The 17881-nt window shown below is 49.4% G+C and overlaps 1 protein-coding gene across 7 annotated transcripts in view; it reads right to left on the bottom strand.

Moving 5' to 3' along the window:
* PALM (paralemmin) overlaps positions 1-17881 on the bottom strand; it is a 50357-nt gene that overhangs the window by 18680 nt on the left and 13796 nt on the right. For all 7 annotated transcript variants that reach the window (XR_014559733.1, XR_014559734.1, XR_014559735.1 and 4 more), the window contains exons 2-4: positions 11460-11508; positions 664-744; positions 282-412 (exon numbers count right to left, since the gene is read on the bottom strand). Coding sequence is in view for 2 of the 7 variants with exons in the window: in XM_083720634.1 (XP_083576760.1) it covers positions 282-412; positions 664-744; positions 11460-11508 (261 nt within the window). In the remaining 5 variants the exon portion in view is untranslated. The remainder of the gene's footprint in view (positions 1-281; positions 413-663; positions 745-11459; positions 11509-17881) is intronic.

Raw genomic sequence — 17881 nt, 5'->3', positions numbered from 1 at the left:
GCTGATAAACAGCTGCCCTGGACACAGAATTGGCCTGTGCCTCCATGGACAGCTGTGAGTCCAGAATGACTCCCAGGCTGGGCACCTGGGCACAGTGACCCCATTCAGGACCAGGGTGTCCTCCACACCCGCCCACCTCCTGCCCCCGCCCAAACAGTCCTTCTGTCTTGTCAGGATACAACCTCAATCTGTTAACTGCCATCCATCCTCCATCCGCTGAAGATTTTAGCTGGGTCTTCGCTTGGCCACGCACGCAGCCAACAACACACCTGAGCCCTTACCTCTGAATGCTTTCTTCCAGCTCCTTGGCCTTCAAATCATCCTCCTGCATCTGTTTTTTCAAGGCGTCACCTTCCTCGGCTGTCGACGAAGGGGCTCCTTCCAGCAGCCATCTTTCCCTCAAGGTCTTTGACTGGGAGGCAAACGGAGGAATCGTAGAGTAGTACAACTTGAAAGGGACCCCAAGGGGTCGTCTGGGTTATTGTTGCTATCGTATTTATTTAAAGCATTATTTAGAATTACCTCGGTTGCCAAGTGTCTCTGTATGACCTTAAGCAAGTTCTGGCAAACAGTGAGCGGCCCCCTCTATCAAGGTGCCTCCCCCCCCCCTGATTTTTTGGGGAGCGGGTTCAGATCATGATCCCTTCCAGCAGCTCTCCCTACCTTTAAGTGTTGCAACTGACGCCGGTCATCTTCCAGTTGCCTCCTCTTGTTTTCGATCTCGGCTTGGCGCTTCCTCTTCTCCTGAAATCGCAGGTGGAAAGGAAGGTAGGAGGAACAGGGGGGGGAGACAAAAAGTGAGTGGCAGCCTCCCCAAAAGTTAAAACAGACTCCTGAGGTCTTTCCAAAGTTCCCACCTCGTTTCCCGCTTGGCCATGAGTTAGGGAGGGCGGTTACTTTTTCCTTTTTTTATTATTATTTTTAAAAGCTTTTATTTGTGAATATTTCAAACTACAACGGGATTTGCCCCTGCAATACAATGCAGTTTGGGTATGTTATTTCCCCTGACGTACATGTGCTGTGCACATTATTATTATTTTTTGCAAATAATCGGTCGGTTGCAGAACTGCGCTGCAAAATCCAAGCGCGGCCGCATTTCGTTTCTCTCTCTTTTTAATGCTTTATTGGTTTTGAAACTGTAGAACGGAAATACTCAATAGATGGTGAAGACAAAATAAAAATAAACCACCATTCGTTCCTCTTCATCATTTTATAATTGAATTTATAAATTTTAGAAATTGAATTGATAAGTTGAACTGATAAAACATCATTTTATAATTGAATTTAACATGACCTCTGATTTTCGCATTGCGTTCCCGAACTGGATTCCTCGAATCCACACTTCGCTTTCTTTTCTCCACGTTGTTCAGCTTAACTTTAAATTTTATGAAGTTATCCAATTTATACATAGAAACTCAGTCAAAACCTGCCAACCGATTGATATTTTGACATTCTTTTATACAGACGTATTCCACCTATATATTTTTCGGTTCTCGTTTCGTTCCGGAAAACGCAAATTCGACAGGTTTGCCTTTGAAGGCGAACCAGATCAGCGTTTCGCTTCCGCTGAAGACAGGGAACATTTTCCAGCCCAAGAGTGAGAGAGCTTAAAGAAGATACAGAAAAGCAATTTTCTCCGAAATGGGACCTCTTTGGACTCCTGCCAGGCAAACCTCGAACAAGAATCTGTTGTTGTTTGCAACCGGGAGAGAAATTCCATCCCTCTCAGGGCTGCTCCATGCTTGATTTCCCTCTCGAAACGAGGGCAAGAATGTGTCGCAAACAAGGGATGCTTTTGTTGTCCTCCTCTTGGACAGCAGAGGCTCCCTGTCGCCCTAGTTAAATCAAAATCCCGCTGGGAAAACAGAAATTGGGGGACAGCCCCATTCATAATAATAATAATATTATTATAATAATTTATCATTTATGACCCGCCCATCAGGCTGAGTTTTCCCAGCCGCTCTGGGCCGCTCCCAATCGAATATTAAAAACAATACAGCATCAAACATTATAAGCTTCCCTAAACAGGGCTGCCTTCAGATGTCTTCTAAAAGTCAGATCGTTGTTTATTTCCTTGACATTTGATGGGAGGGCGCCACCACCAAGAAGGCCCTCTGCCTGGTTCCCTGTAACCTCGCTTCTCGAAGGGAGAGAACCACCAGAAGGCCCTCAGGAGAGGGACCCCGGTGTCCGGGCAGAACGAAGGGGGTGGAGATGCTCCTTCAGGGATACTGGGCCATTTAGGGCTTTCAAGGTCAGCCCCAACACTTTGAATTGTGCTCGGAAACGTCCTGGGAACCAATGTAGGTCTTTCAGGACCGGTGTTATGTGGTCTCCACTCCCAGTCCCGTCTAGCTGCCGCATTCTGGATTAGTTGTAGTTTCCGGGTCACCTTCCAAGGGAGCCCCACGGAGAGCGCATGGCAGTAGTCCAAGCGGGAGATAACCAGAGCATGCACCACTCTGGAGAGTCAGTCTCCGGGAACGCCCTCCCGCCAGATGTCAAGTGAATAAATAATTTGTTTAAGCAACTCCTGTTTTAGGAGTGTTGGCATGGGGGAAAAAAAGACTCGAAAGAGGCGTCTAATTTGTGCATTTCCCCCTAATCTGCATATTTTTGTACACATTATTGCAGGGCTGGAAAAACTCCTTTGCAAAATTTGGAGAAGCGTGAATATCATAGCTTGGCTCCGTTCCAGTTTGTGCCATGTTTCCAAAAGGAGAAATGAGTTAAATGCAAACGGAATCGCAGCTCCCCAAATTTGCACTTCCAAAAGGGACCCCCCTGCTGATATTTCAACACCCAAACAGGGTCTCTGTGGAGGAGAGCGCTTTTTCCACTGGCGTGCAAAAATGCAAAATGAAAAAAAAAAATCCACCCTCTGTTGCATTTCCGGAGGTGGCCGGGACAAGGGGAGTTAAACCCTGGAAATGTCTTCATTCCGGCCCCACATGGAAAAACCAGACAATATTCCTTTGGCAGCCAAGCCTGCTGCAAGCTCTTCCAAACGCGTCGCCTGCCTGCCAAGCGATGATCCATTTCTCTCTCTCCTTTTCGGAACAGCCTGCAAAGATCGCCTCCCTCCCTCCGAACTTTTTGCAGAGTGTTGCAGGAATTTATGTATAGGTTGGGGGGGGGGTTGCAGCCCACTACCAAAACCAGCGCAATCGCTTTTGTGACTTTTGTGATTTGTCCCCACAAAACACTTCATCGCAGTTTCTTCCTGCCTATTCAAAGGGCCTTTGCTGCATGATACCAAATGTAAGAATTCACTGATCAATGTATCTCTGTACTGGCTCACAGGGAAAACTTCAGAAATTCATCTAGACCTGTGAGCTCTGCTCCTCAGCAGCCCCTCTGCCTGAGGGATAATCCCTGGTCTCCTGATACCTGAGGGCCAGACAGGTAGCCATTCCAGAAATAACAAGCCCAGATGAAGACAAAAGGGTGGGATGAACTTGGCTGGGAAACAGGGAAATGGAAATATCTCTTTTGTTCCACTTGATGGGTGTTTGGTGGAGGTCAAGAGGACCATGGGGCAGGGTCCAGTATGCTCAGATTGCGGCCACCAGACCTCCCCTTTCATGATGTAACCATGATGTATGAGTGATGTAGTTTGGGGGGGGGTGTAATGGGGATTAAAAAGGTAAAGGGACCCCTGACCATTAGGTCCAGTCGTGGCCGACTCTGGGGTTGCGGCGCTCATCTCGCTTTACTGGCCGAGGGAGCCAGTGTACAGCTTCCGGGTCATGTGGCCAGCAGGACTGAGCCGCTTCTGGCGAACCAGAGCAGTGCACGGAAACGTCGTTACCTTCCCGCTATAAAGGGGTACCTATTTATCTACTTGCACTGGCGTGCTTTCGAACTGCTAGGTGGGCAGGAGCAGGGACCGAGCAATGGGAGCTCACCCCGTCGCGGGGATTCGAACAGCCGATCTTCTGATCGGCAAGTCCTAGGCTCTGTGGTTTAACCCACAGCGCCACCCGCGTCCCTGTAATGGGGATTAGCAGCTAATAAAAGATTGGGTTCTCTTTTGTTCGGGGCTTCCATCCTGTTTCACCTGGTGGCAGGTGGGAGTCCTGTCTCGAGGGTCTTCAATAAAGACCAAGCCGACTGGCTGCTGTTTTGCTCTGGGATTCCTGGCTGGTGTCCTTGTTTTTTGTCCAAGGGAGCCCTCAGATTTCTCCGTTAACAGAGCCTCACGTTCATTCCCAGGACGGACACAGAGCTGGCCGGAGTCTCTTTGCTCCTGACGGTTTCTCTTCTCTCTCTCTCTCTCTCTCTCTCTCTCTCTCTCTCTCTCTCTGTCCTTCCTTTCCCTCTGAAACAATCTCTCCTTTGTTGTGAAGGGCCTGTATCTAGCGGACAGCGTCAGGAAAAAATGAGCGTCCGAAAGGGGACTTCAAGGTACGGGCGGGCAGCCAGGACCAAAGCGGTGCTGGGTGTGCCTTCGTTTGGCTGATTTTGGGTTAGATTAACCAACAAGGTGCCCTGGGTGAAAGGGACACAGCAGCTCAGTTGCAGAGCACACCTGCGCATGCCTCAGCTTGCCCACCTAGGGCGAATCATGACCATAATAATTTTATTATTTATTCCACACCCATCTGGCCGGTGTTAGCCCAGCCAGTCTGGGCAGCTTCCCACACATATATAAACGTAATAAAACGCCAAACTTCCTCAAAGAGGGCTGCCTTCAGATGTCTTCTCAAAGTCAGGTATCTGTTTATCTCCTCAAGGGCATTCCACAGGGAGGGCGCCACCACCGAGAAGGCCCTCTGCCTGGTTCCCTGTAACTTCGCTTCTCGCAGGGAGGGGACCGACAGGAAGGCCCTCGGGAGAGGGACCCCGGTGTCCGGGGTGGAGACACTCCTTCATTTCCACTGGGCTGTTTAGGGCTTTAAAGGTCAGCACCAACACTTTGAATTGTGCTCAGAAACGTCCTGGGAGCCAATATAGGACCGGTGTTATGTGGACTCCACTCCCAGTCCCCAGTCTGGCTGCTGCATTCTGGATTAGTTGCAGTTTCCGGGTCACCTTCAAAGGGAGCCCCACGTAGAGCGCATTGCAGTAGTCCAAGCGGGAGATAACCAGAGCATGCACCACTCTGGCCAGACAGTCTGCGGGCAGGGAGGGTCTCATCCTGTGTCCCAGATGGAGCTGCCCTGGACACAGAACTGACCTGCGCCTCCATGGACAGCTGTGAGTCCAGAACGACTCCCAGGCTGCACACCTGGTCCTTCAGGGGTACGGTTAACCCATTCAGGACCAGGGAGTCCTCCACACCAACTAACTTCCCATGTCCTGCAGGTCTTGGAGAATTACGAGGAGGATGAGAGTGACGCCGACATCTTCATCCCCATCATCCTGTACGACTCGCTCCGGTCCGTGTTTGACCGCTTGAAGGAGCAGCAGGGGCAGGGTTACACCGTTCAGGACCATTCAGACACGCCAATTTTAAACCCACCATGAGGACTAGGATCTTGTAGCTCAGCCACTGGGCGTCTGCTTTGGCAGGCGGAAACTCTCACCGGGAAAGTTTGGGACAGGACCCTGAGTTTGAAACTCGGGCAAGCTGCCGCTCAGACAACCCTGAACTAGACCGGGCCCCCTTCTTCCCACAAACACATGTTAAAAAGCCGTAAGACGCAGCCTCCCCATGTCTCTAAATGCGCTTGTGTGGACTTCAGGGCATCCTGCGGCGATTGGGCAGCCTTCCATCTCACGCTCAGCGGGGCGCAAAGCTCCGTCCTTCTGAGCTGTTGATAACAGATCATTACAGGACAATTGCGGTGTTTGTGTGTGTGTGTGCGCGCTTTCCCTTCCTAGCCTTAAAGCCAACATAAATGCTCTTTGTTGCGAGATCTGTACAGGATGGGTGATTTGGAGAGGCCAGGAACATGGCGTACTGCGAGCGGCGGAGGGGGAACAGCCTTCAGCCACAGGCGCCCAGTGCCAAAAGAGGGGGGGGGTGGCATGAATCGCGAGCGGTGATTTATTTTCCGGGAAACCGGGGCCAGTCGAGACGCTTGGCTTTGGGCTCCCTGCATTGCATACCTTCCAACGTTTCTCCAATGAAAACAGGGGCGTCATTACGGGAGGGGGGAGAGAGAGAAAGTGGCAGGAGGCAAAAGACCCCAATGATGCCCCTTTTCCGGTAGATTCCAAACCCTCTGAGTGTCCCTATTTCCCAGGGACACTCCCGGATTTACAGAAGCCCTCCCGGTTTCAGATCTGATCCCAGAATGTTCTGATTTTCCTTAGGACGTCCCTGTTTTCAGGGGAGAAACGTTGGAGGGGATGGAATAGGATGTCCCTATTTTCCGCAAAGAAACTTTGGAGGGGATGGAATAGGGCGTGCCTATTTTCAATGGGGAAACGTTGGAGGGGATGGAATAGGACATCCCTCTTTTCAGGGGAGAAACGTTGGAGGGGATGGAATAGGACGTCCCTATTTTCAGGGGAGAAACGTTGGAGGGGATGGAATAGGACGTCCCTATTTTCACAGGAGAAACGTTGGAGGGGATGGAATAGGATGTCCCTATTTTCCGCAAAGAAACTTTGGAGGGGATGGAATAGGGCGTGCCTATTTTCAATGGGGAAACGTTGGAGGGGATGGAATAGGACATCCCTCTTTTCAGGGGAGAAACGTTGGAGGGGATGGAATAGGACGTCCCTATTTTCAGGGGAGAAACGTTGGAGGGGATGGAATAGGACGTCCCTATTTTCACAGGAGAAACGTTGGAGGGGATGGAATAGGACGTCCCTATTTTCATGGGAGAAACGTTGGAGGGGATGGAATAGGACGTCCCTCTTTTCAGGGGAGAAACGTTGGAGGGAATGGAATAGGACGTCCCTCTTTTCAGGGGAGAAACGTTGGAGGGGATGGAATAGGACATCCCTCTTTTCAGGGGAGAAACGTTGGAGGGGATGGAATAGGACGTCCCTATTTTCAGGGGAGAAACGTTGGAGGGGATGGAATAGGACGTCCCTATTTTCACAGGAGAAACGTTGGAGGGGATGGAATAGGACGTCCCTATTTTCATGGGAGAAACGTTGGAGGGGATGGAATAGGACGTCCCTCCTTTCAGGGGAGTAACATTGGAGGGGATGGAATAGGACGTCCCTATTTTCAGAGGAGAAACGTTGGAGGGGATGGAATAGGACGTCCCTATTTTCCGCAAAGAAACTTTGGAGGGGATGGAATAGGACGTCCCTATTTTCAGGGGAGAAACGTTGGAGGGGATGGAATAGGACGTCCCTATTTTCAGGGCAGAAACGTTGGAGGGGATAGAATAGGACGTCCCTATTTTCCGCAAAGAAACTTTGGAGGGGATGGAATAGGACGTCCCTATTTTCAGGGGAGAAACGTTGGAGGGGATGGAATAGGACGTCCCTCCTTTCAGGGGAGAAACATTGGAGGGGATGGAATAGGACGTCCCTATTTTCAGAGGAGAAACGTTGGAGGGGATGGAATAGGACGTCCCTATTTTCCGCAAAGAAACTTTGGAGGGGATGGAATAGGACGTCCCTATTTTCAGGGGAGAAACGTTGGAGGGGATGGAATAGGACGTCCCTATTTTCAGGGCAGAAACGTTGGAGGGGATAGAATAGGACGTCCCTATTTTCCGCAAAGAAACTTTGGAGGGGATGGAATAGGACGTCCCTATTTTCAGGGGAGAAACGTTGGAGGGGATGGAATAGGACGTCCCTATTTTCAGGGCAGAAACGTTGGAGGGGATGGAATAGGATGTCCCTATTTTCAGGGGAGAAATGTTGGAGGGGATGGAAGAGGACGTCCCTATTTTCAGGGGAGAAACGTTGGAGGGGATGGAATAGGATGTCCCTATTTTCAGGGGAGAAATGTTGGAGGGGATGGAAGAGGACGTCCCTATTTTCAGGGGAGAGGGTATGCTAAAGGCAGGGTAGGAAGAGAAATGGACAGGGGACCTGGTGTCCAGTGGGCCGTCCGCATGACGGTGCCCCCGTTTCTTGGATTTGTCCCTGGGGCAAAAATGCCATTTATCTGACGGATGAGCTCAATTCCTTCCTGGGGAGGGAGGAGGGTGAAAGCAAGAAAGCTCGCTATCTCCCGGCCTGTTTTGCATCTTCCCCAACCCGGGTTGTAACCTTGAGAGAGAGCTACAAATGTGGAACTCTCCCTTCAGCTTGAACGCGCCTCTCTCTGAGACAATGGCATCCTTCTTCTGGTCCCTGACATAGACTCTTTTCTTCTCTGCCTTTAGAAGCCGGCGAAGCTACAACATCAGCTGGATGCCAGCGCTGCGCAGCAGGGGTCCCCCGGTAACCCGCTTCCTCCTCGAGCTGCGAGGATGGGGCAGCCAAATTTGGGGAGGCCGTGAGGAATACGCTGATCTTTCCCCACCATTTGGCACCGCCAATTCAGACAGAGCCGGGCAAACAGAGGTCTTTGGACCCCCAACATATGTGCCCATCGGGTGCCCTTTTGAGAACACCGCATTCTCGGGCAGCTGAGCTCGGGAGACTAGCAGGGGCCAGCGCCAGGGCTTGGCAGCGCCGTTCCCCTGGCACACACCTCGCCACGGGGGCCGGCGAATCTCCTGCGATGGGGAGGTTGGGCCCGCCCCCCCTGAGAGAAGCGACCCCTTGGAGATGGCCTTCAAACTCTAGGAGCCTCCGAAACCTACAGCGAGCGCTGGCCACCTGCCCAAATCTTCTTCCTCCTCTTCTCTGGATTTGGGAGAGGGCCACGAGCGGCTTCTCGTTCACTGCTTTTTGTTTTAAAAAACCCAAACATTTGGAATGGGCACCGTCCGGGGATCGAATGGCTCTCCGCCCCTTGAAGTCTGGCATGGCCAAAGTCTGGCCAGCAGGCCAAATCCAAATAGGGACGTCCTATTCCATCCCCTCCAACGTTTCTCCCCTGAAAATAAGAAAGTCCTACTCCATCCCCTCCAACGTTTCTCCCCTGAAAATAGGGACGTCCTATTCCATCCCCTCCAACGTTTCTCCCCTGAAAAGAGGGACGTCCTATTCCATCCCCTCCAACGTTTCTCCCCTGAAAATAGGGACGTCCTATTCCATCCCCTCCAACGTTTCTCCCCTGAAAATAGGGACGTCCTGTTCCATCTCCTCCAACGTTTCTCCCCTGAAAATAGGGACGTCCTATTCCATCCCCTCCAACGTTTCTCCCCTGAAAAGAGGGACGTCCTATTCCATCCCCTCCAACGTTTCTCCCCTGAAAATAGGGACGTCCTATTCCATCCCCTCCAACGTTTCTCCCCTGAAAATAGGGACGTCCTATTCCATCCCCTCCAAAGTTTCCCCCCTGAAAATAGGGACGTCCTATTCCATCCCCTCCAACGTTTCTCCCCTGAAAATAGGGACGTCCTATTCCATCCCCTCCAACGTTTCTCCCCTGAAAAGAGGGACGTCCTATTCCATCCCCTCCAAAGTTTCCCCCCTGAAAATAGGGGCTCCCTAAGGAAAAGCAGGCATTCTGGGATCAAATCAGAAACTGGGACGGCTTCTGTAAGTCTGAGACTGGAAAATAGGGGCACTTGGAGGGTCTGCAGCCTTGACAGTTCTCAGAGTCTGGTGCTTCACCTATGTGCCAAAATAAATGTGAAAAAGAGTCGATTCTTGCACCCTCGCCCTTCCGGATGGCAGCGGACCAGGAGAGGGTGTTCCCGGTCGCAGGCCCTAACCTGCAAACTCTCCACAGAGAGGGGTGCATTTGGGGCGAATGGTGAAGATGCACCACTTTAACACAGACCCGAGTTATATTTAGCGATTGCGTTCCGTCCTGCAAGTTTCCAAACAATTCTGAATGTCTTTTCAATGGCGCAACCTGCCCGGGGACTTCCAGGTAAAGCACAGGTAATAATTTAAAAGAATAATAATAGGGATGGGGACAATAGCACCAAATGAATCTCGACACAAGATGAGATCTGTTTTGGCATGTCCTAGACAGCATCTTAAAAAGCAGAGACATCTCCTTGCCAACAAAGGCCCGTATAGTTAAAGCTCTGGTTTTCCCAGTAGTGACGTATGGAAGGGAGAGCTGGACCATAAAGAAGGCTGATGGCCGAAGAATGGATGCTTTTGAATTCTGGTGCTGGAGGAGACTCTTGAGAGTCCCATGGACTGCAAGAAGATCCAACCTCTCCATTCGGAAGGAAATCAGCCCTGAGTGCTCACTGGAAGGACAGATCCTGAAGCTGAGGCTCCAAGACTTTGGCCACCTCAGGAGAAGAGAAGACTCCCTGGAAAAGACCCTGATGTTGGGAAAGATGGAGGGCACAAGGAGAAAGGGAGGACAGAGGACGAGATGGTGGGACAGTGTTCTCGAAGTGACCAGCATGAGTTTGACCAAACTGTGGGAGGCAGTGGAAGACAGGAGGGCCTGGCGTGCTCTGGTCACGAAGAGTCGGACACGACTAAACGACTAAACAACAACAACAACATCAATGCACAGTTCAGCACCCTTGCATTCTGACTAACCAGGAACTAGGAAACGGCCGATTTAAGTTTCTCATTCTCTCCCCTGCCACCAGTATTAAATGGAGTTCTTTTCATTTCCACATCAATTTGCTTGCAATTTTTTAAAAAATAAAAATTCCTTACAAAAATTTGCCAGCAGTTTTGTGCAAATTTCCCTATCTGGACAGGGATAGCCTAACTCGTGTCATCTATGCTCTGGTAACCTCCAGGTTAAATTAATGCAATAATTAATGCAATGCTTTCTACGTAGAGCTGACTCTGAAGATGGTTCGGAAACAGAATTTGGCGCCAGGTTGCTCAGATGGTTGGAGCCTTCTGGTGGTTCCCTCCCTGCGAGAAGCGAGGTTACAGGGAACCAGGCAGAGGGCCTTCTTGGTGGTGGCGCACTCCCATTAGATGTCAAGGAAATAAACAACTATAATAATTTAATAGTAATAATTTATTATTTATACGCCACCCATTTGCCTGGGTTTCCCCAGCCACTCTGGGCAGCTTCCAGCAACATATTAAAATATAATAGTCTGTGCAATATTAAAAGCTTCCCTAAACAGGGCTGCCTTCAGATGTCTTCTAAAAGTCAGATAGTTGTTTATTTCCTTGACATCTGAAGCGAGGGCGCCACCACCGAGAAGGCCCCCTGCCTGGTTCCCTGTAACCTCGCTTCTCACAGGGAGGGAACTGCTAGAAGGCCCTCAGGAGATGGACCCAGGTGTCCGGGGTGGAGACGCTCCTTCAGGTCTACTGGGCCATTTAAGGCTTTCAAGGTCAGCTGGACCTCAGTATCTGACTTTTAGAAGACATCTGAAGGCAGCCCTGTTTAGGGAAGCTTTTTAATGTTTGATATTTTATTGTGTTTTTAATATTCTGTTGGGAGCCGCCCAGAGTGGCTGGGGAAACCCAGCCAGATTGGGGGGGAGTATAAATAAGAAATTAAGATGACGATGATCCTTTATTAGGATGCAAAATCAAGGACTTACCGCTATGGCCTGGAGTCTTTCCTGCTGAATTGTACTCGTGTCAATGATCCTGGAGAGAAAGACAAGAGGAAGACTTAAGAAGACGCAGGAACTCAGACTTCAAGGGACACATAAAGGTAAAGGGACCCCTGACCATTAGGTCCAGTCGTGGCCGACTCTGGGGTTGTGGCGCTCATCTCGCTTTACTGGCCGAGGGAGCCGGCGTACAGCTTCCAGATCATGTGACCAGCAGGCCTAGTGGTTAAGGCTTGCAAGGCAGGTGGAAGAATTTAGATTCAAGCCACTTTTTAAAGCGAATATACCCAGTTGTACTTTGCAAAACAGAGGCTGACGCTTTTTGAACTCTGAATTTTGCAGCCAAGTGCCGTGCCCAAAATTAATGCACAGACCAGGGGTGCAGTGTGTGCGTGAAGACGCACACATCGGAACTGGGAACGTTCAGCCGAATCGCAACCCCCAAGGAGCGTCCGCCGGGAGAAATTCGCCCCGGAAATGCCGGTGAACTCTCGGTGGCATTTATTTGCCATGTGGTAAAAGGTAATGGGACCCCTGACCATTAGGTCCAGTCGTGGCCGACTCTGGGGTTGCGGCGCTCATCTTGCTTTACTGGCCGAGGGAGCTGGCGTACAGCTTCCGGGTCATGTGACCAGCAGGACTAAGCCGCTTCTGGCGAACCAGAGCAGCGCACGGAAACGCCCTTTACCTTCCCGCCAGAGCGGTACCTTTTTATCTACTTGCACTTTGACGTGCTTTTAAACTGCTAGGTTGGCAGGAGCAGGGACCGAGCAACCGGAGCTCACCCCGTCATTGCAGAGATTCGAACCGCCGACCTTCTGATCGGCAAATCCAAGGCTCTGTGGTTTAACCCACAGCGCCACAAGGGACACATAGATGCCCTATAAACATCGAAATCAGCCACCTTGAACCAACGGCCGCCTCTCCGCCTCGCTGGGTTGTTGTAGAGAGATGTTGAATATATGCTATATGGTCTTTTATGGACCTCATAGGTATCTCAAGCCATTTGCACATGACAAAATACGGGGTTTATCAAATAATATGGGTTTTATCAACAAGAGGTGTAAATATATGGTGCAAACTACTAATAATTATAAAGAGCAAAATGTAGGCACCCTATATATAGAAAGGAGCAAACCAGGGATATTTTAGGGAGCAGGCAGGGCCCATGAGTTACACCAGAGGAGCCGACACAACACAAAACACTCTTGCTGTATGTAGGTCTTATTTTATTTGTTTTTTATCTTATATTTTGGAAATGTGCATCCAGTCCCCCCCTTTAAAAAAATTTTGGGCCCCCAAGAGAGTGGGGCCCTAAGCTAGAGCTTGTTTAGCTTATACGTAAATCCGACACTGGGATAGATAGATAGATAGATAGATAGATAGATAGATAGATAGATATAGATAGATAGATATAGATAGATGATAGATAGATAGATAGATAGATAGATAGATAGATGATAGATAGATAGATAGATAGATAGATAGATAGATAGATAGATATAGATAGATAGATAGATAGATAGATGATAGATAGATAGATAGATAGATAGATATAGATAGATAGATAGATAGATAAAGATAGATAGATAAAGATAGATAGATAGATGATAGATAGATAGATAGATATAGATAGATGATAGATAGATGATAGATAGATAGATAGATAGATAGATAGATAGATAGATAGATAGATGATAGATAGATAGATAGATGATAGATATAGATAGATAGATAGATAGATAGATAGATAGATAGATAGATAGATAGATAGATAGATATAGATAGATAGATGATGATAGATAGATAGATGATAGATAGATAGATAGATAGATAGATAGATACATAGATAGATGATAGATAGATAGATAGATAGATAGATAGATAGATAGATGATAGATAGATAGATATAGATAGATGATAGATAGATGATAGATAGATGATAGATAGATAGATAGATAGATATAGATATAGATAGATTATATTTTGGAAATATACACATCCAGGTTCCCCCCCTTTAATTTTTTTTGGGGGGGGCCCAAGAGAGTGTGGCCCTAAGCTATACCTTCTTTAGCTTATACATAAATCCGGCACTGGCTGTTGCCCCAATCTAGCAGACTCTCATGTTTCTATTACTGAAATAAAGATTTTTTCTTTTCTCCACCACACAAAGCCCCACCATCCTGGGGGGGGCAAGGAAGACTCGGGGAGGGGTTTTATTTCTGTTGTGGGGGCTCAGATACAATGAACCGGACACAGCAGGCGGACATCAAACAACCTCTTCCTTCCCGCATCTGACCCCCCCTACCCTCCCTCGTCCCTATTCTCCACATTTTTGTAGCTAAAAGCAGATACTTCCTCCTCCGTCTGTTGTTCGCCGCTTCCTACGTTGTCCTGCGTGCGAGTGGCGGCGAAAGCCTTCTGCGCCAACCGGTCAGAAAATAACCTCCTCCTGTGCCCTTAAAAAGAAGGCGGGAAAAACTTTTCCCAGTTCAAGAGACGCAGTCTTTTTAGCCGGAAAAGCACACACACACACACACACCCCTGGGAGGCAGCCGCTTACATCATTAGTAAGATGTTAATTAACCGGATAGGGAGATTGCTAGAGACAAAAGGGGATTATATTTCTGCACACACACACCAGATACAAAAAGTTTGCTGAGCCTTGCCCTTGATCATCTCGGTCTCTCTCCTCTGCCCACCTTCCAGCTTGTCAACATCCGTCTTAAATTGTGCTGCCCAGAACTGGACACTGTATTCCGGTTGTGGCCTGACCAAGGCAGAATAGACAGCATCTTAAAAAGCAGAGACATCACCTTGCCAACAAAGGTCCGTATAGTTCAAGCTCTGGTTTTCCCAGTAGTGATGTATGGAAGTGAGAGCTGGACCATAAAGAAGGCTGATCGCCGAAGAATGGATGCTTTTGAATTCTGGTGCTGGAGGAGACTCTTGAGAGTCCCATGGACTGCAAGAAGATCCAACCTCTCCATTCGGAAGGAAATCAGCCCTGAGTGCTCACTGGAAGGACGGATCCTGAAGCTGAGGCTCCAGTACTTTGGCCACCTCATGAGAAGAGAAGACTCCCTGGAAAAGACCCTGATGTTGGGAAAGATGGAGGGCGCAAGGAGAAGGGGACGACGAAGGACGGGATGGTGGGACAGTGTTCTTGAAGCTACGAACATGAGTTTGACCAAACTGCGGGAGGCAGTGGGAGACAGGAGGGCCTGGTGTGCTCTGGTCCAGGGGGTCACGAAGAGGCTTCCCCTCATCTAGACACTAGACTTCTGTGGATGCAGCCTAGAATAGCATTCGCTTTTTTTGCTGCTGCATCACAGAGTTGACTCACGTTCAGCTTGAGGTCCACCAAGACCCCCAGATCCTTTCTCCCATGTCCTGCTAATAAGCCCGCATCCTAAATTTGTGCATCTGCTTCTTCCTGCCTAAGAGCAGAACCTGACCCTTGTCCCTATGGAAATTCGTTTGGTCAAATTGTGTAGTTCCCTCCTTTAGCCAGCGGCGTTGTGCGGGCCGAATTCTTGCCTGCTATCTTTGGTGATCCCTTGTAGCCGAGTAATAATAATAATTTATAATTTATACCCCACCCATCTGGCTGGGCTTCCCCAGCCACTCTGGGCGGCTTCCAATAAAATATTAAAATACTGTAATGCATCAAGCATGTAAGATTGTCTTCCATGAACACGGTTTTAGCAGTGAGTCCATAATGACTGTGGAGGCCAATTCTGGATCCACACGTCCTTCCATGGTGGGGACATTCGTTTCCAGGCAGGAGTTGATCCCGGTGAGGGTTTGCCAAGTGTGCCTTCCTCTTAACACGTTTCTCCCTTGCGTCCTGAGTTCGAGTGTCTCCAAAGCCCACGACACCTTTGGTCAAGGCTGTTCTCCAACTGGAGCGCTCGCAGGCCAGTGTTTCCCAGTTGTCGGTGCTTATACTCCATTTTAAAAGATTTGCCTTGAGAGAGTCTTTGAACCTCTTTTGTTGACCACCAGCATTACGCTTTCCATTTTTAAGTTCGGAATAGAGGAGTTGCTTTGGAAGGCGACCATCAGGCATCCACACAACATGACCAGTACAACGAAGTTGAGGTTGCTTCGACACTGGTGATCTTTGCTTCTTCCAGGACACTTTGGTCCTGGGTTCAAATTCTGGCGTGCCGAGTGATGTGGGCCACATGGCCACCAGACGCCACTGCTGAGACAAAACCACACCCATCCCTTTCAGATCTTCTTGATTTCCAGAGGGAACGGAAGACTCCTGACAGCAGGGCTGGGATTTGGGCATGTCAAAATGCGCTCTCTCTCTCTCTCTCTCTCTCTCTCGCTCTCTCACATATCTTCCCACCCCCACCAGGGCAGAAGCCATCTAGCCCCTTCTCCCTCTCCTCCAAGGAAGCCACTTAGCCATAATTTATAATGCTGAGGGAGCAGGGAGGAGGGTGCTGAGGATGTCGTTGCCGTGGCAACAGAGATTAGCCCGGCAACGAGGATGCTCTGGGGGAGCGAAGGAGGTGGCCTCCAGATGAGACTTATCTCACAAATAAATATACCCAGAGGAGGGAGCAGCGTCTGGAACAAGTGGCGTCTCTCGCACACACTTCCCGGCAGCTCTCTTTGCTGCCCTAGGGTCCTGGCAGGGTGCTCCAACCACTATACAACACTGCCTCTCAAGGTGAGGCACTTGCGGGTGGTGCTGTGGGTTAAACCACAGAGCCTAGGACTTGCTGATCAGAAGGTCAGTGGTTCGAATCCCCGCAATGACGGGGTGAGCTCCCGTTGCTCGGTCCCTGCTCCTGCCCACCTAGCAGTTCCAAAGCACGTCAAAGTGCAAGTAGATAAATAGGTACTGCTCCAGCGGGAAGGTAAAGGGCGTTTCCGTGCGCTGCTCTGGTTCGCCAGAAGCGGCTTAGTCCTGCTGGCCACATGACCCGGAAGCTGTACGCCGGCTCCCTCGGCCAGTAAAGCGAGATGAGCGCCGCACCCACAGAGTCGGCCATGACTGGACCTAATGGTCAGGATTAAGACCACTTGTAAGGGCAAATTCAGTCCCCAAAGCCTTGTCCGCAACACAGCCCAGGACTCCCCGCCACGACGACACCCCACACATGTAGCATACCAAGGTACCGCTGTCTATCCCTGGAGAGACGAAGGACTCTGTTGCCCCTTTCTCCCTGGGCGCAAATAATAATAATAATAATAATAATAATAATAATAATAATAATAATAATAATTTATTTTTCCCCAGCCACTCTGGGCGGCTTCCAACGGAATATTAAAATACAATAGTCTATCAAACATTAAAAGTTTCCCTAAACAGGGCTGCCTTGAGATGTCTTCTAAAAGGTGACCCAGAAACTGCAACTAATCCAGAATGCGGCAGCTAGACTGGGGACTGGGAGCAGCTGCCAAGACCACATAACACCGGTCTTGAAAGACCTATATTGGCTCCCAGTACGTTTCTGAGCACAATTCAAAGTGTTGGTGTTGACCTTTAAAGCCTTAAACGGCCAAGTAGACCTGAAGGAGCGTCTCCACCCCCATCGTCCAGCCCGGACACTGAGATCCAGCTCCAAGGGTCTTCTGGCAGTTCCCTCATTGCGAGAAGTGAGGCTACAGGGAACCAGGCACAGGGCCTTCTCGGTGGTGGCGCCTGCCCTGTGGAACACCCTTCCTTCAGATGTGATGGAAATAAGTAGCTATCTTATCTTTAAAAGACATCTGAAGGCAGCCCTGTTTAGGGAAGTTTTTAATATTTAATGCTATATTGTTTTTAACACTTGATTGGGAGCCGCCCAGAGTGGCTGGGGAAACTCAGCCAGATGGGTGGGGTATAAATAAATTAAATAAATTATTATTATTATTATTATTATTATTATTATTATTATTATTAGTCTCGCCCATCTCTCCCTGGGACAAAGGGGTCTCTTCCCCATTTCTCTCCGGGAACAAAGGTCTCTTCCATAACCCCCGGGTACAAATATCTTATTTGCCGATCTCTCCCTGCCCCAGGGGGCAAAAGCGCCCTTCCCTTTGCGGCTGGACAGGGGGTGACCATTGTCCCACCTGCCCCAGAACCCCCCAGCGCAGGATATCTTCCGGATAATATTCCGTCTCGTTTTCCACCGCTTCTTTGCCATGCACCGAGCCCTGCCCCAAACAAAACAACCCTCCATCTGTGCAGAGCCTTGAACCCAAAATTTATCCACCCCTCCAGCTTTTATTTGGGGTGGGGGCGGCGAACCACCTGCTGCAAAAGGGAGCAGAGATGTGGATCTCCCCGGGTGATGATTCCCAGAGGAGCCTAATCTTTGCAGCCACAACCCGCCCTATGATCTCACCCAGCCAAGGTTCAGCGGGAAAACAATTGCAGATATATATATATATATATATAT

This window comes from Podarcis gaigeae (genome assembly GCF_964106915.1).
Source record: "Podarcis gaigeae genome assembly, chromosome: 18".
NCBI lineage: Eukaryota > Metazoa > Chordata > Lepidosauria > Squamata > Lacertidae > Podarcis > Podarcis gaigeae.
Note: the sequence above shows the minus strand (reverse complement) of the source record. Positions and strands in the feature narration are given on the sequence as shown.